The sequence below is a fragment of the Camarhynchus parvulus genome, chromosome 1, assembly GCF_901933205.1.
Source record: "Camarhynchus parvulus chromosome 1, STF_HiC, whole genome shotgun sequence".
NCBI classification, from domain to species: domain Eukaryota; kingdom Metazoa; phylum Chordata; class Aves; order Passeriformes; family Thraupidae; genus Camarhynchus; species Camarhynchus parvulus.
In genome coordinates this window covers 24,737,604-24,761,052 of record NC_044571.1, presented here as the reverse complement: position 1 = coordinate 24,761,052, position 23,449 = coordinate 24,737,604, and the positions used below count along the sequence as shown (strand labels likewise).

General features: G+C 40.4%; 1 protein-coding gene across 3 annotated transcripts in view; it reads right to left on the bottom strand.

Annotated features, from left to right (window-relative positions):
• The window catches only part of COL4A2 (collagen type IV alpha 2 chain), a 141,465-nt gene that overhangs the window by 85,100 nt on the left and 32,916 nt on the right, over positions 1–23,449 (bottom strand). For all 3 annotated transcript variants that reach the window (XM_030962981.1, XM_030962973.1, XM_030962985.1), the window contains exon 4: positions 14,687–14,767. In XM_030962981.1, coding sequence (XP_030818841.1) covers positions 14,687–14,767 — 81 coding nt within the window. The remainder of the gene's footprint in view (positions 1–14,686; positions 14,768–23,449) is intronic.

The window sequence follows — 23,449 nt, the reverse complement described above, 5'->3', positions numbered from 1 at the left end:
AATACATGACAGAGAAGTATGTTTATCCCACAAAAAAGGACTCCTGTTGATTTAGTACACAGAGGCAGGAACACATTTAGCTTTACAATTATGCCTCATTGCAAGGAGGGTTTATTTAGCCAGTTGGTGCTCTGATTTACACCATACAAAACATCTTTGAAGTCACTAAAGTTACACAACATAGATAAGTTAGGACAGTTCTCTGTCTAGGACTAAGAATAGGTAGAGAAGGAAAATCCTTACAGGGAGAAAGCAGAACACAATGTCTGTGAGGAAAAGAGTAAACAACAGCCCAAACTGCAGCTGTGTAAATGCAGCAAGTCACAGCCTCGGCTGACAATATGATGGGTATATTTATTTATACCAGAGTGTTTGGGCTTTTATAAAAAAAGTATGCTTACTGAGAATGGTATTTAGTGTGCATTTAGTTTTGGTAAACATGAGGAGCCAAACTGCTGTGCTTAGGCACGAGATGCTGAAATTACATAGAGGATTTTTGCTGATTAAATGTACACATGACTGATACAATTGGCATTGTACAGCAGAAACTATTACTTACTAAAACTATCAGTGGCAGCAATGTATAGCCATCTTTGATGGCTTCACCAGAGAGGGTGGCACTCCTGTGGTGTCACATGTCCCTCCAGCAAGGACTGGACACGCTGAGGAGGGACTTGCAGGGGGCAGGAGGGTCTCCATCCCCTGAAGGGGAGCACGCCCACCCCTCTGCATGTTTCTTATTCTGCACACCATATACCACAGTGGGGCATGGGCTGAAGCGTCCTGCTGAGTGCTGGCACCTTGGAGCAGCGTCAGGGTCACTTGCAGGGGTAGACCAAGGACACTCTGTTTCTTCCCACGGGTGATTCCTCACAAAGCAACCTCATCTTCCTTGGTCTTGGTGGTAGGCATGGACCCAGACTAGCCCCAACAGACCTGTTCTCCACTTCCCATTTATCTGGAACAGCTCAGGCATCTTTAGAGGTATGACACAGAAGGATGCTGGCAGGAGAAGCAAGCCTGTTCTCCAGTTCACTTGACTAAGGTTACCACTGCAGATCAGGCCCCAGACATGCTTGATCCCATGGAGTTGCCCTGCCCCTTTAACATCACTCCAGCACATACCATTCCCTACTCCAGAGATGCTTGAGCCATTGTGCCAGATTGAAAATATGCCTCTACATGCCTGACAGGCCCTGAGAAAATAGCTCTAAAGGTGCAGGGGTGAGCAGCTCCCTGCTGAGACATTGACTGTGGCTCTGTGCATAGACCCATCCATGATCTTGGGTCTGCAGGTCGACATGGCCTAGCAGAATTTTCTATGGTGGCCAAAGCTGTATCAGCAGATATATTTTGTGATTACACTTTTCAGATGGCTTTACAGTTCACTAAGCAGCTGTCTTTGACATGGTATCTCTCCTCGGGCTGCTCTGCTGTTTTCAGGGGCAGTATGTGGGGTTATGAGGGTGTGTGTAATATTTTTCTCTCATCTCCTTTGATGATAAAACTATATTCTGCCTCAAAAAAGTTTTTTGGGTTTTCCCCCCCTCCTCTACTGGGCTGAATTCTGGATCTCTCCATCAACTTCTCTAATTTTAATGCTGTTGTTTAACTGGATAATCTGACTTCTTCTATTTTACATTTATTTTTCATAGCACATCTGTAGGATTTGAGAGTTCACTGCATGGATGTTTCAAACCACACCATAGGATCTTGGCAGTTACACATGACTTCAGAGATTTTATGCACATATATCTGACCTACAGAGGAAGTAATTAAACCATATGGACTCTCCTATACAGTAGGAAGCACAACACAAATCTTCTCACTTGATTTATTATAACCTTATGTCATTTAGCAAAACCAACTCTGCAACCGTCTGAAGGAGGGAAGCCAGCTGAGGAGAGGAGAGGGAAGAGCTGTATGGGGGCTGCAATTCTGAGCATTTTTACGTGTTTTTTTTATTTTTAATGCAGCTGTGCAGGGCAGTTGAGACCTTCCTGGCAGCACTAGGTATGAAGCAGCAGAGCACAGACTCCACAGTTTGGTTTGTGAGGTCTTATAACAACAAGAAAAACAAATGGATCTGTCCTCAGCACATCCACCTCTGCCTCTGCTCCAGTGGCAGGGGCTAAGGATAAGGAGCTGCAGAGGACAGCAACAACATCCTCCTCACACAGGGAACCCACCCCTCCTCTGTCCTTCAGCCTTGCTCTCTGAGGAGGGGCTGAAGGTCAAGACTGGCCTCATGCAACCTAGCTTGTCTTGTCTACAGGACTGTCATGGAAAGGGGTTAGTCTCACAGTGGTAAGGGATACTCTGCAGTAGCAGCACAGTCATATTTGAACTGAACAGTTTCCTGTGGAATTTTATCCATAAATCTGCATGCCAGTGCATTCCCTCATTAAATACTGGAATAAGGAATATATATGGGTCCAACACCCACAGTCTTGTGTGGTGCCTTTGAGGCCTTTGCTGCTGGAGTCCCTGTGCACTGGAAAGAAGCTGTCACTGTGCCCCTCTGCATGATGCTACCTCTGCCACAAACCTGGAAGGGTTAGCAATGCTTTTGGCACCGTACAAAGAGCCACATGCAAACAGCTCCTGCCCAAGGAGCTCATATCCTAACACAGACAGGCCCAGACAGCTGCAAAGACCATGGCATCCTGCGTTACAGGAGGGAGACCTCATCTCAAAACCAGCTTCCCTCATTCCTCTTCCAGGCTATCAAGACAGGAAGTCCCTTGTAGGAAGCCTTTAACAGATAAAGGGTGGTGAAATGGAAAAGGAAAAGATGTCGCATGCTTGAGAGTAGATAACAGTTCACCAAAGAAAGAGAAAAGCAGGAGGTCTAGAAACTGAAAAACAGCCAAAAGGTGATTTATAGAGAAAAAGGGGTATTTAGATCAAACAAAATAATACAGACATATCCAAGTCTTTATTTGACTGGACAGAAAGACTATGCAAGTTGCCATGCTCTGAATGGAGTGAAACAATTTGTACTGGGGAGGATAGCAAGTACAGCTTTCTTTTTTGCTCTTATACCTCTGCTAGACTTTGCCAACAATCGTGGGGACAAATAAGCCTGCTTTAAATAAATTTATAAGGACTAATAACATATCTTTAACCAGTGATACTGTATTTACATAAAATTAGTTTTGCTAAGCAAATAATAAATAATAAATATATAAATAATAAATACTACTAAATAAGCAATAGGTAAACACAGAATTTAATTGAACAACCATGACCCATACCAGAAAAAAAAACCCAAACCAAAACCATAAAAAACCCCAAAGCGCTTTTCTTTGCTGGGCATCTATGATAGCAGTAGACAGAATGGAATTTTACAGACTAATACAGTCTTTTCATAGAAAAATAGTTTTGGCCTGTGGGAGAAAAATGCTGCATGGATGCTTTATTTGTTTGGGCTTGCAGCTTTATTCATTGTCTAGAGCTGTGCCCTGTGCCTAAAACACAGATTTCTATCCTTCAAGATCTTCTTTCTTCATGCTCCCAAAGTTCATACCTAATGGTCAATATAATATATTTTAACATTTGTCAGCCTTTTCCAGATACATGCAATGGAAACACTCAGGTATACTTCAACAGTCTGGTTAATTATGCAAAGACACTGAAGATGATTTGGAAACCTTTTGTACTAACTGAGGTTAATAAAGATCATTTATTTTCTGAAGTGTCAGTAAGAAAATGCTGAGAACAGGCTCAGTCTGCCTCGGCAGATACTGTTTGAGATGACAGCCTGCCCATTCCCACATTCCTGGTCTCTCCAGGTCAGACTCAAAGGATTCCACTAATAGTTTGGTACTTAGCAAAGCAGACAAAAGGAAAATGGGTCAATGTTACTTGCTCCCATGTGACAAAAATACAGAAAATAGAAACAAGCACCATTTGAGAAATTTGTAAAGCCTCAGACATATGTCATGAGAAACATTTACAATCTCTGGAGTATAATTTAAGTGCTAAAGGATGACCTGGATTATCCCTCTTGGATGCCTGTGTGAGCTACCCAGTCACAGAGTAAAACCATCATCCCCCCCACTGCTCTATCTTTAAACTTCTTCTCACAGTAAGCAGAAATTGCAAAACTTGGCTGAAAGCACAAATCATCCTTTTGTGCAGTAGTTGAACTGTCTGAGTGCTAGAAGTCAAAGCCTGATGGTGTAACCAAATGGACAACACATTTTTCTGAAAACAATCCTGAACGTGCATTTCATTTCCTTAATGAGGTGAAATTCATATGTGAAAAAGATCAATGATACAGAATCACAAAATATTCTCAGTTGGAAGGGGCCCATAAGGATCATCCAGTCCAACTCTTGAGGGAATGGCCCAGGAATCAAGCCCTTGGCACAGTGAGCACTCTGTGGTGGGAAACTTCTACCCAGCAGAGCTGACACACATGCATACACACAGACATACACACATACACACACACATATACACACACACACACACACACACACACACACATACACATACATAAATACATACAGAAAGATGTGCTGTGCTATGCAGACACTATTGACCCCAATGAGTGGAAAGGTGACAGAGGAGTAGACACTCATGACATTCCCTAACTTCAGGTACTTATTTTCTAAATAAGGTAAAATTTCATAGGAAGGACAGGAAGGATAAAATAAAAGCCATTCAAGAAAAAAGGTATGGCAATATTTTTAAATGGTTGTGAATTGCATCCAAAGGATTCTTATCTCAGCATTGGCTGTTATCACTACAGTTAACTTTGCACTATTCATCTCCAGCAAGTCTCCTTTCTATTACTTCTTCACTAGAGTTAACTTTTCTAGAATTAAATTTCGACTCTTGTTTTATTTTCTGAAATAAAATAGTCCTTGATTTCTTACTGTGATTTCTCTTGCATTTTCTCTCCATCTCTCATTCAAATTTGTGAAATGCAGGTGTTCAAATACACTCTTAAAAATGCTGCCCTCAAAATAAATTCCTGAAATATCAGTGAAATACCTTCTCGATTTATTAGCAAACTGCTATAAGATTTTTTTTCAATGAATGTAACAAGCCCATAAATCAACAGATCACATAGGTAATGCAAAAGGCATCAGATGGTGTCATTTCAAATGGAAGAGCTGAATCTACAATGCAAATAGTTAATCCAGTATATTGACTTCAGTCATAAGTTTGTTTAAACTGCAACCTTGGTATTCATTCTGATTGATGACACGAATTCTTGAGCTTTGTCCAATGCTCTTGAATTGTTTTCTCATCACATCAGCTGAGATTGCAAACGTTTCTGATACAAGGTCATAGAAGTATCTGCACAGGTCTGACCTTGGGCTTTAGGAGGAAGGTGCATCTGCATGAATGCTACATACCTTGCCCTTATTTTGCTGGAGATAATATATGTCAATCTAGGGGAGTTTAAAATTATTGAACTGAAAATGCAAATAAAAAGGTGAATATGTCCTTTTGACTACCTTTAATTAAAGTATCATTCTTCTTTTCTTCTGTACAGTTCTGTACATTTGATTTGAAAAGGCTTTGAAGGAATTTTGCTTTCAGGGCTGGAGCAAAAGGCAGGGAGTGCAAATTGCTACCATGGGATAGGCTTAAAAAAATCTTCTATTCCTTTGGATTACAAATAAATACAATTTCTATACATTACTTATGGAATCAAACAATGTTTCATATCTGTGTGAAATAAAAATGTTCTGCAAAAGGGCAAAAGGAGTGAAAAAATAATTTTTCGTCAATATGCATTTTTGTTTGATTTGAAAGTCTCCATTTGAGTTAATTTTATCTTTTAAATATTCTTTACAATGTTCTGAACATTTACAAATGAAAATGTGGTTTCTGTGTGAATATTTAATTGCACTCCTGCATATACTGAAACAAAACACCCTGATTTGCTTTTTGATATATGTTGCATTTTTTTATTTGAAAGAGATTCTGAGGAAGACCTTTCGCTGCTTCCCAAATCTCAGATTTTGTGTAGAATGCATATATGGGAAGTGGAGCTTCTTGCTCATGGGAAAGTTATCTAATCTCCATCCACTAGTTCAAAAAGATCTCTGATGTTGATTAAACATGTATAAACAGAGCTTAGGAAAAAAAAAAAAGGAAACATGCATATTTCACTCAAAAAAATGTCAAGACAAATGTACTAAAGGACAGCAATTAGCAAACAACATAACTATCCCACTACATGGTTGATTAATTTTCAGTGTAGCCTAGGTAAAGCAATGCTCATTAAATAAAACATTAGGTCATAAAGATACCAAGTTTCAGACTGACACAAATTCAAGTCTTGTCAAGCAAACCTGTACACTGCCTGTCTTTGCTAGTGAACTCTAAAGATTTTGGGCCTGTTTGCTGCTAACAAGTTCATGCAATTAAACCTTATACCCAGACTTAGGTGCCTATGGAACAATACCAAGAGTTCAGGCATTTGTGTATGCTGGAAAGACCTCGTAAGGCTGAGTTTTAAAAGTATAAACTTTAAAAAAAGCATTCATTTGAAACCACCCTCACACACGTGCAAAAGAAAACTGTATGCATGTATCTGAAAGCAGAATTTAGCTTCATACTGTTAAATAGATTTTACAGTAACACTTTTCCTGTCTTTTGCCAATGGAGCTGCTCTCATCTATTACTTTGACTAGAGAAAAAAAGAAAATTAAATCTTGAAGTACCACACCAGACTTGATTACAGCATTGAAATAATGAAGAGTGTCATCCCATCCTATCCCATGTACAGTGCTCATTAACACCACAGGCACCTTACTTTTAAATCTGTTACCATTACAAACACCTCCTTCAAATACCTTCCCTCAGAGGGCAGCTTTTCCTCTGGCAATTTTCCAGAGACTTAACCTTGGTCTATGAAGCAATGTGAGATTTTGAAGCACCCATTTTTGGTACTTCTATCCATTCTGCTGCAGAATCTGACAATACTTCAGTAGATAAGGGATCAAGTTCACTCCCAAAGCTTTGTATATGGCAAACACTGGAGACCAAACAGGACATTTTCCAACACATTTCTGTCTTGCTGACCGTCAAAAAAAATCCCACAAAACCTTGATGCTGATCTAACAAGTGTTTAGGGGTTGTCAGACAGAGGGAAGGTGCATGATCAGCCTGGAAGAAGGGATCAAACTTCTGATAAACTCTAAGCTGATAAACTCTAGCTGACTATAATGTCTGCTGGGTGTGAGGATGCTCCTGGGACAGAGTGAATCTTCCAGGAGAGGACAGGGCACATGATGGCAGCAGGAGGTGTGATGAGTTGACACAGAGAGCTGGATTTGGAACAGGTGAGAGCACTGAAAGGGCTGCTAAGTGCAAAGGGAGCAGAGCCCATGAGATGGCCAGATAGGAATTTGTTCTGGTAGAAGGGAGTGGTGACCAGTGGTCGCAATTCTGTATTATGCCCCTCGTGAGGGAAAGTAGAACTGGGGTCCAAGGGGGCTAACTCAAGGCAGTTGTGTGGCAGACTGAGGTCCTGGCCAGCTTTGTGGAATAGCTAAGGTAAATAACACCATTTACAATTCCACTTGACTGGTGCTCGCAACAGAGGATGGTCAAAAGCTGTAAGTGCTTCTACAGCAATGCTAGAAATCTAAAGAATAAGATTATGGAATTATGCTACCTGGCAATAAATGACAACCCTGATATAAACGGCATCTCATGTTGGTGAAAGGAGGATAATCAGTAGCATACATAGACTAGTCCACCTACTTTACAGGAACAACAGAAAATGAGATACAGACAGGGCAATGGCACAATATGTGAAGGCTACAACAAAGTGTTACAGAAAAAAATAGGGAGGAGAGGAACATTAGGAGTCCTTGTGGGTGGAAATAACAGAAAGGTAGGACTTGGTTTGTATTTAGGATTCCTCTGTTAAAGACACCAATAATTAAATACTAAGTGAAATTAGAGAAGCTGAACAACTAGGTCAGGTAGCAATACTGGCCAATTCCAACTACCCAGGTACTGTCAGGCACAATGCCTCATCCAGATGTGATAAGGAAATAAACGTTTTGGACCCACTAACTGACTTTTCCTTAGCACAATAAACACTGAGACCCATAAGAAAGAATGCTGCTCTGGGTTTAGTCTCAAGTGCTGCACAGGACCTGCTCCAAGAGGTACTATTGGGAGAACTGCTCTGCAAGAGCTTCAAAATATAACTGAATTGAATGTTGTAGTGCATTGGGATAAAGTAAGCCAAACAAATACATCACACAGATATCCAATTTCAAGAAGGGGAAATGCATAAAAATCACAAAAATAGTAAAAGCCTGAAAAAGCAGTCAAAAAAGCAAGAAACCTAAAGCAACCTGGAGGCTTTTCAAAAATACTGTATTAAAAATCCCAGTAAACTATGAGTCACATATCAAAAAGAAAGTAAAATGGTTCAATAAAAAGCCTGCACAGCTAATAAAAAAAACTAAAGAGCCTATTGTAGGCAAAAGAGTTGGCATTTAAAAAAATTGCTGAAATGAACAGGAAAGCCCATAAAAAACAGATCAAGAATAAATGGCAACTAGGATGCCTAAAAATGAATGAGAAGATTTTGCAGAAGATAACCAAGCTGATAGTAAGAAGTTGTTTAAAGGAAAACAAAAAGCCATCAAGGGAAATAGCAGCATCACACGATGCCAAAGGCTCATAAGGGGCACTCGGGGATAGTAAGGCCTTAGCAGAGAAACCTGGTGACTTCTCTGCAGGGGTCTTTACTGCTGAAGGTACTTGAGATGTTCTCTGTTCCTTGAGACAGAATTATTTCAGATAAGTATGAAGGAAGCAGTAGATAAAACAGGTAAGGCAGGTGCTACTAAGTGAACACGAGTGGGGACATTCACCCATGACTTCTGAAGGAACTCAAGAGCGAAACTATAGAACTGCTGGCCAAAGTGTGTGACCCAGCACTACAAACTCCACTGCACCAGTGGGCTGGCACCAACCTAGCTCCCATGTGGAAAAGGGGCTCAAGAAGAAACTTTGAGAACTGTGGGCCAGTTTATTTGACTTTCCTGCTTGGCAAGGCAGTAGTCCACCTTAAGGAACGCAATAATTGAGCTCAAGGATAAGCATGGTAAAGCAAGCCTTAGTGACTACAATGTATTTGGATTTTCAAAACTGTTTTTTATAAAATACTTCACTGAAGTTTTTAAAATAAATTATCTTGGGGTCGTAAGAGAGGTGCTCTTATGGACTGAAGGCTGTTAAAGGATAGGAAGAAAAGAATAGTAACTGATGGTCACATTTCAAAATGAAGACATAACACCATTGGGTCCTCTCAGACACATGCTGTAAGTGGTTTTTGCAAAGATTCCAATGGTGATCTACAGAAAGGATTGAACTGTGAAACTGTGATTAGTATCATCATTCTATGGATGATACTAATCTCTCTCAGGTTGTTAAATATGATGCTGGTGCTCAGGAATGGGGAGATCTGGTGACTTCTCATGCTGGGAGATCCAGAAGGACCCCACCAAACTGGATGGGTACAGTTCTGGTGTGTCACAGAATGAGAGAGTAAAGGGACTAAGGGCTAGAGTGTCACCTTCAGAAGAGAACCTAAAAAGGCTGTGACTCACCCTTTTGGAGAAGAGAAAGCTGAGAGGGAATATAACAAAATTAGGGAAACAGCGAGTAACCTAAACACAGACCAACTTGAAATCTCCCAGTACTGGAAATAGGATGTATTTGAGGAAACCAGAGGGAGCTTTCCTTAGAACAGGTCAGACAGTGATTTTTATAATTTATATCCTTTGAATAGTGCCACTGGAGGTTGCAAAGACACATAGTTACAGTAGCTTCAAAAAGGATTGGAAAAATTCAGGACGAAACACAGATACTGAAGGAATATTTAAATTGGGTTATCTCAGGTGCAAGTGAATGGACTGCAGAAAATTGCCAGAACTCTGTGCTCCCTATAAATAGCATCTCTTATGGTAGTTCACTTTTGGGAACAGAACAGTGAGCTAGATGAATAATTAAGAAGATGCTTCTAATGTTATTATTTTGTGGAGAAAAAAATTAAATATCAGATTTAATCAGATATATCAGTTTACACCAACAGACATACAAGGAGCTACTGCCATTATACCAGCTTGGAAGCCAGTTAATTATGATATACAAGAATTACACTAACAGTTGATAAAATTATTTTATTGGATTTAAACATTTCCCTATAATTTAATAATGGAGTTGACTTTAGAATATTTGTATGTTCTATTTTGTTGTTGTTGTTTGTTTTTAATTACAAAGAAACACATCTAAATCTAGCCCATGTGTTAAAGACTTAAACTTGTTTGGAAAATGCTTGCAAGCAAATATGACACACTACATTTCCCAACTATGTAGCATCCAAAAGCAGACAGAAGTAATTTTAGGTGTACTGTTAATAGCTTACCCTTGGCCACTGCATCAGTGAAAGCAATAGAACAGCTGTAAAGGACTGCTAGGGAACACTCGTGTCAGTCTAGGTTAAAAACGAATGTTTTTTTGGGTTTTTTTTGGGCTTTCCCAAGAAGTGGCCTTTATGGGGGGACACAAAGCTGTCTTATAATTTCAGTTTCCATCATTCCAGCTCCTTGCAAAAACAATGGCTAAATGGCTTGAGCACTGTTAGACGCTTGACTTGGGAAGTACAAAAGAGTGCAATTTCTCACTCTATAGAAAGATCAAAAAGATTTCTACCCACTTCCACTTTCCATAAAGCCTTCTAGGCTGGTGATGAAGTGAGGCTGATTGTGAACTTCAATGGATCAAACAGTTGGCCATTGTACTTATGGAGTTATCGTTTCCTACATAAGTGCATTAATGTTTAACAAATTTTAAGGCACATATATTGTTCTCTGAGCAATGCATGGCTTGCTAAGAAGCATATATCTCAAGATTTTAGGAGCTGCAATAAAAATCTTGAGGAAGAAAGAAAGAAAAGCAGATTTTTAAAAATTCATTTAATCTAGGCTTTCCATTTCATTCAAAACAGAATTTCAATACCATATCAGTGTTTCCCTTTACTCTTTTCCCTCATACCCAGGCATCTGTGTACTCCTTATATTATGTTCTCCAAATGCACCTTAGGGAAAGGGTGAGCCTCTTGTTGCAGGAGAACAATTTAGGAGAAGTTGCCATAGAGGAAATTAGATGATTAATCTGTTTCAGGGAGAAAAGTCTGCTGTCTTCAATCTGCCTTCTCACTCTGTGTCCTCCACTGAGGCTTATACTATGGTTTCTTGGTCATACTATGGTCATGTGGATTTGAACACTCCTTCAGGAGCTTTGATTTGCACTGCAACTCCACTGAGTTTTTGCCCACTGTGAGAAGGGGAGATGAGTCTGAGGCTGGTCTCCAAGCCTGGCTCCTGCAGCCCCAGCTCCAATCATCTGCCTAGATGCAAGGTATGGTTAGATAGATTGGGTATTTGTAACTAGCTAACAGTAAATACAACTGGAACATAACTGGGCTGAAGTGAAAAGAACAAAGACTAGAGTGTCAATAAAGACTGGGAAAACCAAAACCAGCTTATGGAAGGAACTTTACTCTTTCTGCTATGAAGATGTGAACACAAAGCAGGACTGGAGGTGGGAACTTCAAGGGGATCATGTATGGCCTGAAAGACATTTTTTGGAGAAAGTTCTCCAAGAAACAACTCAGCATTTGCTGTGAGTTGCAAACACAGTTATCAACAATGTCCTGATTCTCTGCACATTTGGATTTGACCAGCTTTCCTTTTGGGAATGAAGAAGGAAGTACCATTTGCAGGTGTCCTCACAGCCCTGGGAGCAGCTCAGATGAGAGGCAGGAGGTTGCAGGCTAGATTATGCTTTTGCTTAGCTGCAGCAGCTCCCCCACCACTACAGTGGGCAGATGATGCTTCTGCTGTTTTATTTTTCTGTTCCCACTGGATTTCACTGAGCCCAGTGAAAGCTGCAGGGTCAAGCCCAGCCAAAATAAAGTAGAGAACACCTAAAACCGCATACCTCTTTCCAGTAGGCCTGCTAGGTGGGTGCATTGATTTGTGCTAGGTTGCCTTTTGCCCATAGAAACTGCCCCTGTGAAGCTTTCCTTTTCCTTTGTGCCTATCCTCACCAGTCCTGAACCAAAAGCAGTGTAGACAGTAGCACAGGGCTTCCAGGGGCCCTGCACCTGGAGACCTGGCCCGGATCACCAAAGCCGGGATGAATCTCTGCACATCTTGACAGTGCCTCTCTAGCACAGAGTCCCAGGAGATACCAGTGGGCATATTTTGCAAAAAAAACCCTTTTTTAAAAACAAAATTTACTGGATTAAGACAACAAAGCTAAGCCTATTTCCTTAAATGCTGTATCGTAAGACTACAATGACAACAAATGAAGTAGAAGCACATAAAAATAAAGAGCAGGAATTCCTCTACACCTTCACTCCATTCATAGTTTGCAGTTGTGTTTACCACTTCAATGAATTCACTTCATTCAACAGATGCTGATGTGCATTCAGTAGGAGCAATCCAAAGACAATGCTTTTAATTTGCCTGGCTTTAGACCTGTCACAAACAGAGGGTGAATTTCCAGAGGATGGTAGGGCTGACAGCTGGCTGCAGACCCTTGTAGGGCTGCTCCTACCTGAGCTGCAGGCAACTGACAGCTCTGTGGCACCTGGGCTGGAGAGCCACTGCAGAAGCAGGCTCTGCCAGACTGCTTCAGGCACTCTGACAAGTGCAAACACGCAGGAACCTCTATTGTGCATGCAATGAGTCACCTCGAACAGAGAACGTGTGCCGCGCCAGATTATACTGAGCTTTTGTGAAAATAAATATTCCCATTGAGGATTAGCATGAGACCAGAAGCTATGCCAAACTTGACTAGACTCTAAAGGCCAATCTTGTTCCTTAAACCAGATGTTTAACAGAAGTTGTGACATCTGAAGAGATCAGCAGACACAAAATACAGGCAGTGTATGCTAAATCAGAATAAGGTGTATCATTTCAGAGAGGTAAAATACAGAGGGATAAAATATTAATTTTGAAGTGTAAAATTCTGTAAATCCCCTTTTCCAATACTTTTTCACATCTTGCACAATTAACCACAAGCAGTAAAATATAATTTATGTTTTGTAGCATGTCCTTTTTCTCTTTTTGAGCATCTACTTAAAGGGAGGCCAACCTCATTAATAAGTGGGTTTATTTACTTCCCTGAGGTAAAACTGAGAGTGGTAAGCAAGTACATAAAATCTGCCCTCACTTTCCCAATCTAGATAGGAAGCAACTCACAGGGAGCTTCTTGTCAGTGGCACCTGACTGCTTCTCTATTGTGGTAGTTTCCCATTTTCAGCTTTTCCAACCTATGCAGCTAGTTTTGTTTAACTACCTCTTTTTTCTTTCATATTTGGCAACCTGAAATTCAAGGTCATTCAGTCAATAAGGAGCATGAAAAACATTTCAAAGTTGATAGTTTTGCAACAGATATTTTCATGAACTCTAGTGAGCATCTTACAGCATCAGTTTTTGATTTTCAGTCAAAAGTGGGAAGTGGCAGGAGGCACTTGCCAAACTTCATGTGCTGGATGATGAGGGTAAGGCAATAACAGCTGGAGGGAGCCCCATGGGAAGCTGTGTCTCAGGAGATGGCTTGTTTGTCCTCAGATCATCAGGCTGCCATTAGGTTATTGTAATGGAAAGCAGATCATGAGCAGCTCATGGTCAGGCCATGGGAGTATAACCATAACAGTCCCCATGGCATGGTGTCCCCAGGATCATCTGACTTCCATGGAGACATCAGGACTTCTGCTGTAAACAGCAATGTTCCTTGCCTCCCACCTACACTGTGACTTTCCTGCCACCTCTCCCTCCACTCAGACGTGGAGTCAAGCTTGAGGAATGCAATGGGAATGGGAACCAGTGGCTGGCTGTGTGGAGGGAAGGCAGAGGACTGCTGAAAAATCTTATGAGGTTTGTGATAGCAGAACAAGCACATGACCTGCCACCACATCTCTTGCCTGACCTATTCTTAGAGATGGGTGGATGGAAAAGGCTGAGTCACTGTCTCAGCTGCAGAAGACCAAGCTGTACAGAAGGAGCCTGCCAGCCAGGGCTCCAAGCCATACAGGATAGGAGCCCTGCCCTATTTCTCAGTGTTCTTTGTGGCAGGTGGCTAATCCCCTGCACCCCATCTCCTTTCCTCTGCCTCATTCCTCACTAGTTCCCAGAACGAAGAACAGACTGTCAGCCACAACATAATGCCAGGAATTTTAAACAGTTGCCTTTCAGCAGGGATTTCAGGTTTTGCAGGCATGGTTCCTTCTTCCTCTAGTGGAAATCATATAGAATCACAGAATTATTGAATCATTTAGGTTGGAAAAGAGCTCTAAAATCACCAAATGTCTGTATCCCATGCATGTATGTGGTATCTTTTCATCCTTCTGATCTGATCAGCTTGTCATGGCTGTCAGGTCCCTTGGCCCTCATCTTTGAGATAGGTGCCTGCTACATATGATAACAAGGCATTCACAACAAAGCATTTCTTCAAATCTGCAAGCCTGTGAGAAAGTAAGATGAAACACCAACAACTTTCTCCTGAAAAAGAATAATGGTTTTAGCACTCCTAGCAGTCTGGTGCAAGTCCACCTATAGCAAAATATATAGCATTGAACTTGTACTATCAAGAACAATTCACAGGAAAAAATGTTACTTACACGGCTTCCTTTTTCAGGGAAACACTGACATCCTCCACTGCAGTCTCTGCCTCCACATGGTCCTGTGTATTTCTTTCCACCCTGCAAACCAGAACACACATAACACAAAAGTTAAAAGATATCAGCTAGAATATCTGAAACAGCACAATCAGCTTTGATTAGCAGACCTGCTGGGAACTGCTAAAGCAAAGACCAGGATCAGATCTAGGATTTACAGCTGAAACCTCTTTAATATATGCTTAGAAGTAACTGTGAGTGGCTGTCCAGTTCCTGGAGATCAGCATCAAGAAATATAATGCTACTTCATTTATTTCCCTCCACATTTTCAAAACACTGCAGCTCGATGCTGAGCAGTATCTCATGTATCTTTTTGACACATGCAATAGATATCACATCACAGAAGTGCAGCTGCTTGAATTCTTTAGGGACATGCACTAAGTCCTAGGTCACAATGCAGCACATCCTTCTATGCATGCTCCAAATGGTTGCTGTATTTTGAAATATTTATTGGTGGACATAAAAGAAGATGTAGGTATCATGTTCAAAATCCTGAGCCAAACTCCTGTTTTCTCATCTTCTACAGCTACCTATTCCGGGAGAACAAAAAATTTGCTAGTGGTCAACCACTGTGATTTAGAAGTCACTCCCAGCTTAAGTAAATGTCTTCAGTTACATCTCTCCTGCCTGACCACAACCACGTTGGCATGGGCCAAAAATATATGGATCACAAAATATGCACTGCTCCACCGAAATCCTTGGATGGACTTCAACAGGCAGGCAAACTCACATTATATTCCATGCAAGTGACTGCACAGAATGCAGCAGCCACAGCCAGTCTTGTTCAGAAACCTGAACAGCAGAGATGCTGTGGTGTGACTTCTTTAAGTGTAACTTAATGATTAGGAATGTTGTGAAGACCAGCCTGCAGCCCACTGGAGCTCAGGGTTTTGAACCCCTGAAAATGACCCAGCAGCCTAGTAAGTAATCTGGGAAAGGAGAAAGGGATTTCTCATTACTGTTTCTGAACCTGACTTGGCCCACAGTGAATAATTAATACAGTCAGAAGAAAAAGGGAGAAAGACTAAGTCTAGTGGCTACAGGAAACCCGAATCCCTCATTCAGGGCATTTCACATGCACTGCTCCTCACATGAAACCTCAAGGCAACCCAGCTGCAGGGTACAGAGTCAGGCTCCAAGTCACTCTCCTCTTGGCTAAAGCAAATGGTGCCTTCACTTTTCTGCCTCCTTCAAAGCTTGAGCTCATCATCTCTTGAAAGGGAGGTGAAGGGGATATAAACAAGGCTCCAAAACAGGATGGGTGCTCTGAACTGCTGTGTTGTTTCATAAATAGACAGTGATGCTGCTATTCCTGCCTCTAGGGCTGACTTAAGGAGCTAAAACAGAGAGGTATCTCTGTTATTCTCAGGTATCTATTTCTGCATTCACACTACCTGAAAACACAGCTCTGGGATTTGGATACCTCCCTGGCAGTCAAATGAACAAAAGGTATGGAGCAGACACCAAGCATTACCTAAGTCCTGCTTTGGTCATATTTGTACAGCAGACTCCTAATCTTACGATACACAGAAATACAAAGTTCCCAAAACAAGTTTTTATGCTTGTCATGAGAAGGTTCATGTCTGTATCTTAAGTACTTTTATATACTAAAACACTTTTGTTTCAGCTTTATATTTACTTCTCATGTTTAATTGAAGAGGTAGGGTTTTCATACTGATCAAAGCAGTCCACCAAACTGAAACTATGCCCTGACCTAGGTTAGGTGTTTTATTCAGAAAATTATTTCATGGATGTAGCAGAATTCTGTGTCATGTTATGAATTCTGATTTATGTTTAAGCTATTGTTTAGAGGAAATATTAAATCAAGACAATTTTATAAACTCCAGCAGTTTGCTCAGGTTGGTCCATTTTTGAGTTAAATAAACCTCACTATTTCCATGGAGTTTATTTCTCATTAACCTATTTGCAAATGAAATGTGCATCTTTTTCTCAGTAGCCTTCATTTAATGGAGTTTCCTCCACAGTTCCTTTTCTGAAGTTGAGTATATTCTATTAATTTTTATGGATGCCATGCAGATGAATGGCCTGTGTGATCATATTCCTCTGGAGGATGTGGGTATACTTTAAGGAGAACTGTGCTATGTAGTGCTGCCATTGGTAGCAATAAATTCTGAACTTTTAGAATCTTTTTTTGTCAGTGTTGTAAACAACAGCATATCCCAGCCTAAGAGTAACAGACAGATACAGTAATTTGATCATGTGGGTTCTCAGTTTTGCCTACTGAGAAAAAAATAATGAGAACAATAAGTTTATTTCTTTAAATAGCATACTGACTCTAAATTTGGTAAACTGTTGTCAAGGAGAAAATAGAAAATGAATCAGAACTATGTTAAGATATTTGTGCACTTGTAAGAAAAAAATGGAGGCTGCTAATGCTTATTTCAAATGGAAGTTCAAGGTCCATTGTTTGTGTACTATCCACCATCCAATATTTTAATTTGCATGCTGTAACAATACCAGCAGCTAATATGGGGACACAATTGTTTTCTTCCACAATTTTAGGAAGCTTTTTTTTTTCCATTATTTTTTCATTTTGTATCCTTTTATGCACACAGATTCTGCAGATAATGAAAAGAAAAATCTGGAAGATTCTCCAAGGGTAGGGAACATAATGGGAAAGCATTTGAAACCAGCAGCAATATACCTCTTCTTGATTATACTTGGGCCTTCTTTATCACCTAATTTCCACCTCTTCATTTTTCAACTGCTAGTGGAATGACTCTGGGAACTTTTAGTCACATGCAGCATTTTCTACTATCTTCCACTATTACAAATATCTAGAATATTTATAATTTTTTGAAGGTCGCTGCACTGCTGTTTGATCTTACATTACTGGGGTTACAGTCTAAAACAGTATGGTTTACAAGCTTGTTAATGTTCAAAAATAAGTCTGTTAAGGATTCTTGTAGAACTTTGCTAAAAACAATTATACCCATGGACCTACAATTGAGATGAAGGGAAATCAAATGGACATATATAAGCCAATAATTAGAATGCAAAAAGCCTGAAAGTTTCAAATCTAGCAATGGAAAATGTACTTTGAAGTTCTCAACTATTAGTGTCCTGAGGAAAACAGATTTCTGGGAATATAACACTAATGGTGACAACCCAATGTGGTTGTTTTGGTCTGAGAAGGAGCCTTTTTGGTCAGTGAGAACAGTCAGATCTAGGACATGCTTCATCCTGTCCTTACACTGGAATTTAAAATGATGGACTGCATGTCTCACAGAAAAGTTCTACTGCTTTCTCTCAACCACAAAGGTGGGTGGAGGTAGCTTCCACATAGAGATCCACCCCAGGTAGAAAGTGAAAGGATGGGGAGATGAATCTCCCAACTAGCTCAGTATGCAGTTAAATGAAGACAAGTGTGCCTGCACCAGAATGATACTCTAGGATTTATGTAATCAAGCTGGAAGAACTGGCCCTCAAGTATGAAGGTGTCTGCTGAGAAGCCTTTCAGCTCCAAGTCTTTCTCATGTTTTGGATGATGTATAATCCCACTAATCTCTAAGAAGTCCAGAGTTTAGGCAGAGTCTAGAAATGGGGTTTATAGGATCTAATTTAAGATTTATGCAATATAGGCACAACATCCAGCTGCTGTTTTAGATCACCCAGAGACTCTCATCAGATCTATTTCAGATACCAGAGCTAAATCTCATCATAGGAGGGTAAGGGGATTACAGATGTAGCATAGGGTAACTAGCTGAGATGTGTCTACAGGGCAGATGTCCAGCTCACATGAGATGAATCCTGCACTAAGTGCCCAAGTCTCACCCAAAGGAAGCTACACACCCTTTGATAGGAACACTGAGTGTGAAGAATATTATTTAAGAGCAGATATATGTGCAAACACAAAATGAGCTATGCCATTGCACTGGTGTGCAAGCTTTCTGTTCATAAAGTGAGGTGCTGCTTAATTAGAATTAGGTTGGAGGATCAGGAGTAAAAGATGGTAATTCTGTCCAGAAATGTGTAACATTAATGTTCCCAATGAGATCCACAGGGTCAAAACACAGCCCCTGGAGGCAAGGCTGTCTCATTCAGCCAACTGTAATGGTAATACCATATTAGAGAAAATATTGCCTAGGTAATAGTGTCAGGAAAAAGTAAATTTTGAGTGTAAAAAATATGAACCAATGAGTGAAAAGAAATTAAGAGTAGGTTGTTTATTTGGGAGGAGTATTGGCAGGGAAATGGTAGTGCAAGGGTGGTAAAAACTTGGGAAAAAAAAAAGATGAAGAGAGCATCAAATTAGGTGAAGAATGAAAGTGGTGAGGATATACTAAGAGCAAGGGCTGGGACATCTGCAGGCAGCAGTGATGTTGACTCGTGAGCACAAGCCCACTGGGAGCCCCCATGGGGAGACACCACAGGTCTCTTGACCAGGCATGTCCCTGGGGGAAGGTGGGGTAAGAAGGGATAAGCTTGTAAGGAAGGACAGGCTTACTCCTGAATACCAACTGCAGGAGCAAAGGCAGTAGAATTAAAACCTCATAGCCCTTTTGTGTAATTTATCAGATTTTTTACAGTGATTTTGTACAAATGATAATACCAAGACAATACAGAATGGTAATTCACTGTTTCTTGCACTGATGTGGTTGTGAATTATTACTAATAAAAACAGTGATATGTTACTTCGCCAAATAAAGAAATACTGGGTTCTTAGAGGTGTTTTCTTTAATCAGCAAATTTTAAGTTACATCTAACACTGCTCAGGTTCACACTGTTCAAAGCTAAGCATCTCCAGAGCTGGCTTACCCAGCCACTGTGCTGGGATGAATATATTCATCATGTTCAAGGAACATGAACACTGCTCAAACAAAAGCAAGAGAAAACATGTAAGTGCCACCTATGTTTGTAAAGCTTGCATATTTGCCTAGTGTAAATACTTCTCATTTTTATGTACAGCAAGCATACAATGTTTGTGTCCCAACACAAAAAATTTTCTGCCCTCTTGCTTTCTCATCATTTTTTTGTCTCCAAACAATATTATTTCTCTATTTACACATCTTCAGCCAAAAATAACAACTTAAATGCAGTTTCTTTCAGCCAAGCTCTTAAAAAACACAGAAATATATGTGCACTTTTCTTTAAACCTTTCCACACGTTAATGATTTATTTGTTGCTAATCTTGGCCACATTTGGGTAGCTGTCATTTCTGCATGCCCATTCAAGTACCTCCACTTCAAGGGCTGGTATTCTAACAAAGAACAAAAGCAACCAGAGACAGACCTCAAAGTACAGTTCTATGAGTACAGAAACACCAGGAAATATAAGCCATTTCCTTACATACAGCTCAAAAAATAATTACGGAAATTATAATGAAAATATTGCAACTTGCAATCAAAGACTCCATACACCGACATCTTCTTTGATAGCGTTTTGTGCATTGTAAGTTGTGCATTAACCTCTATGCTGACAAGCCCCATTCTGTTCACCCAAGTTTCACCGAGGCGTGTTTTAGAAGTTTTAGGAGCTTGCAGAAGCACTGAGCTAGGACTGGAGGTGCTGACATACTGCATGCCTCTGCAGTGGGGCAGTGCACAGCACATTGGAGCAGCACATTCAGATGCTTCCAGTGAGGCTTCAGCCTGGAAGTCCCGAGGGAATTCCTGGCATGCCTGAGAGTCAGCCTCTGTGTCAGTGCCAGGGAGACCAGACCAGGCCACACCTCCAGTATGAACCTCTACTTTCACATTTGACCTTCAGCTGTTGATACCGACATTAATTTCAAATTTGGTTTATACAGCCCTGACTTAGAAACAGTATTTTTTTGCTTCCTTCAAAAGAAAGAAGAAAAAATAAAGTAGGAATATGACAGAGTACTCCTGCTGCTGATCATCACCAGACAGAGAAGAACTTCAGATTCAAATGTGACAGCACAGTTGTCTTTGCTCAAACCAAACATTTTACTCCTTTAAGGGCTGACAACATTTGTTGCCTGTTACCAAACTTATTTCTCTAGAAATATCTATAAACAACCACTCAAAACAAGTATTGAGAATGCTGTCAGCAGAGAAGGTCTGGATTGCCCAGGAACAGGCCTGGTCTCTCCTCAAAGTCAAAGATGCAATCAGCCATCTGAAACCGCCTGCTAACAGTCCCGCTAGTGCATGGGACAGTAAGACCACTGTGAAGACCATAATTGTCCAGGGAAAGGGAGAGATAATTGGCACAGTCAGAGAGGAAGGAAAAGATGTGGGTGTGGATCCTCTCTCCAACTGTTCTGAGAATTATTTTGCTAAGAACTAATTCTTTCTTTCATATTTGAATGAGAGCCAGAACCTTCTCCAGACTGGATGCATGGCAACTAGAATAATTTAGTGCATGACCTCAAAATCTTATGAATGTTTACACTTCCCACCAAAAGTAGGGGGAGCCATGTATTTACATATCCTTCAATGAAAAAACTCTGGAGGAAGAAAGTGGTCCCAGGAAGAACACAAAGATACTTCCTACCATCTATATGAAGAGAGCTGGTTTCCTAACCACTGCCTAATGGAGTCCTCCCAATGCAATGGGAAGAGCTGTACTTGTGGTAATCAATTATTTATTATAAACTGGTGCAAAGTTCCACGTTGCCTCTCCCTCTCAGGTAGTGTATCAAGAAAACCGGGAAGCAGGATGCCAAGAAAGTAAGCGGCTTGCTTCAGCTCTGAGTCCTGATGGGCATGGGAATGGCAACAAAGGAGAAGTACCCAAAAGCACTACTCCTCCCAGGGTCTGGGATGCCTTTGTTTGATGTCTGGGGTGAGGAAAGGAAGGGCAAGAATTTAAAGTCTCCAATGCTGAGAAGACCCCAAGAGACAGAAGCTGATCTTCTCAAGGGTGTCTCAGCAAGTATGTTGGAACCACAGGTGCAAAGCATGAATTCTGTATCTCTCAGAAATGAAGCTATAAAAGACTTTCCTCTTATGGACTTGCTTGTGACTCTTGATTATATGAACCTCCTGGCATGCAGCCTTGATTTGAAGGCTGCATAGTTTCATTTCAAAGTGAAACTTCACAGCTCCACATGTTCACTTTATTTGAGGTACTATTTACTGTCCCCCTTCAGATTATAAAGTTCTCTTGTTGCTGTCTGGAGACACTGCCTGGGAACAATGGCAGAAGTCAGATATGATACAGTGTGAACTTATCCATCACATTTCCATAAAACCATTTCTAATTTTGTGGCTTTCATCCAAACACATATTTACCCAGAAAACCAGATGAAATCCAGAATGAGCAGCTGTGATATAGTAGGCACTGAAAAAAAAAAGGTCTTTAAGAGGCCAGGCAAAGAGAAATGCTTAAAAGCTGCCTACATATAAAGCACAGATATTTGAATAACTCTCCAGGGGTCTTGCCTAGTGGTACAATATGAGTTTGTTTGCAAACAGCACATTTTGAAGCAAGCAGCATATGTTGTGACACAGTTTTCTGTCAAGAAGTGTGAGAATGGAAGTCTCATATTTTACAGGTAATGAAGCTGAATTCAGCCATATTTTTCCTTTTTTTTCTGTCACAAGGTGATTATACATTATGTGACAAAAGAGGAATATAAGATAGGAAAACCCAGTTAAAACACTTTAAAACGTCAAACAATTAAAAAAGGAAACCTCTATAGAAAAATATAGCACTCCTGCTTATTTTTGAAAAATCTGTAATGCCATGGGAAAGGGAATCCTAAAAGGCTGCCCCAGGTCTCTGCATGAAAGTGCTCCAGCTTTCAGGCGCTAATGAAGAAGGGATAAGATGCAAAAAGGCTTTTTCTGTAACAAAATTGCATCCAGAAAAGGAAGAAAAACATCATCTGGCACTTGTCTATTTGAGCCTGCCTAAAGAAATGACAAATTTTGTCTTAGTCGTCAGCTGAGGCTTGAATATATGGTAGCAGGAGACAGGCGATACTGCAGGAAAACGAAGCCCTTTGAAGAGTGTGCAACCATGGTTAAAAATGTCTCTTACATCTTACAAAGGGGCAAATATTAAGCAGCCATGAAGTGGTACCTATGGCCCACAATGATGACAAAAAGAGAATAAAAGTGTTGCTCTGCTTTACCAAGGGCAGAATTGGGTTTGCCTGCAGAAAAAAATACCCACAGGTATGAGCCTAGTAAGATTCTGAAGCTGGAAATGTATTAATAAAGGTAAACAAAGATAGCTACATTAAGTATTACTATTAGTTAAGGCAAGCCCATTGGCTTCCCTGATTATAATGAGAACTCAAGACACCTCCTGAATATGTAGATGCCTAAATTTAGGTGACTTCATGTCACCTGGTTCTTTGTTGAAATAGGATTTTTTAAGCTAAATCTGAGAGAAAGGTATAGGATGCAGCAGTAACTACAGTAAAATCTGTACTGGTAAGGCAAAATTTGGTATCCTATTGAACTTGATCCCATCTTTGTAAAGCCATACTTTTGGAGATGTGTTATTATTTAACTATTATCTTTTCTTACGAGACAGCAGACTCTCATCTAACATTCAACATGACATTGCTCATCTAAAAGGATGGTGGTTTTAGACTAAGATTGATGGGACATCTTAACATGAGTCCTTGTTCTCAACACCCCACCCCTAGGAATTAAATGCATCTCCACAGAAGCTACTTAGGTCATTTAAAAACCAGTATTACAGAAGTCAGAAGTGTTTTCTAGTTATCAGCAATGAAAAAAGTCCTTTGACTTAATTCTGTGATTT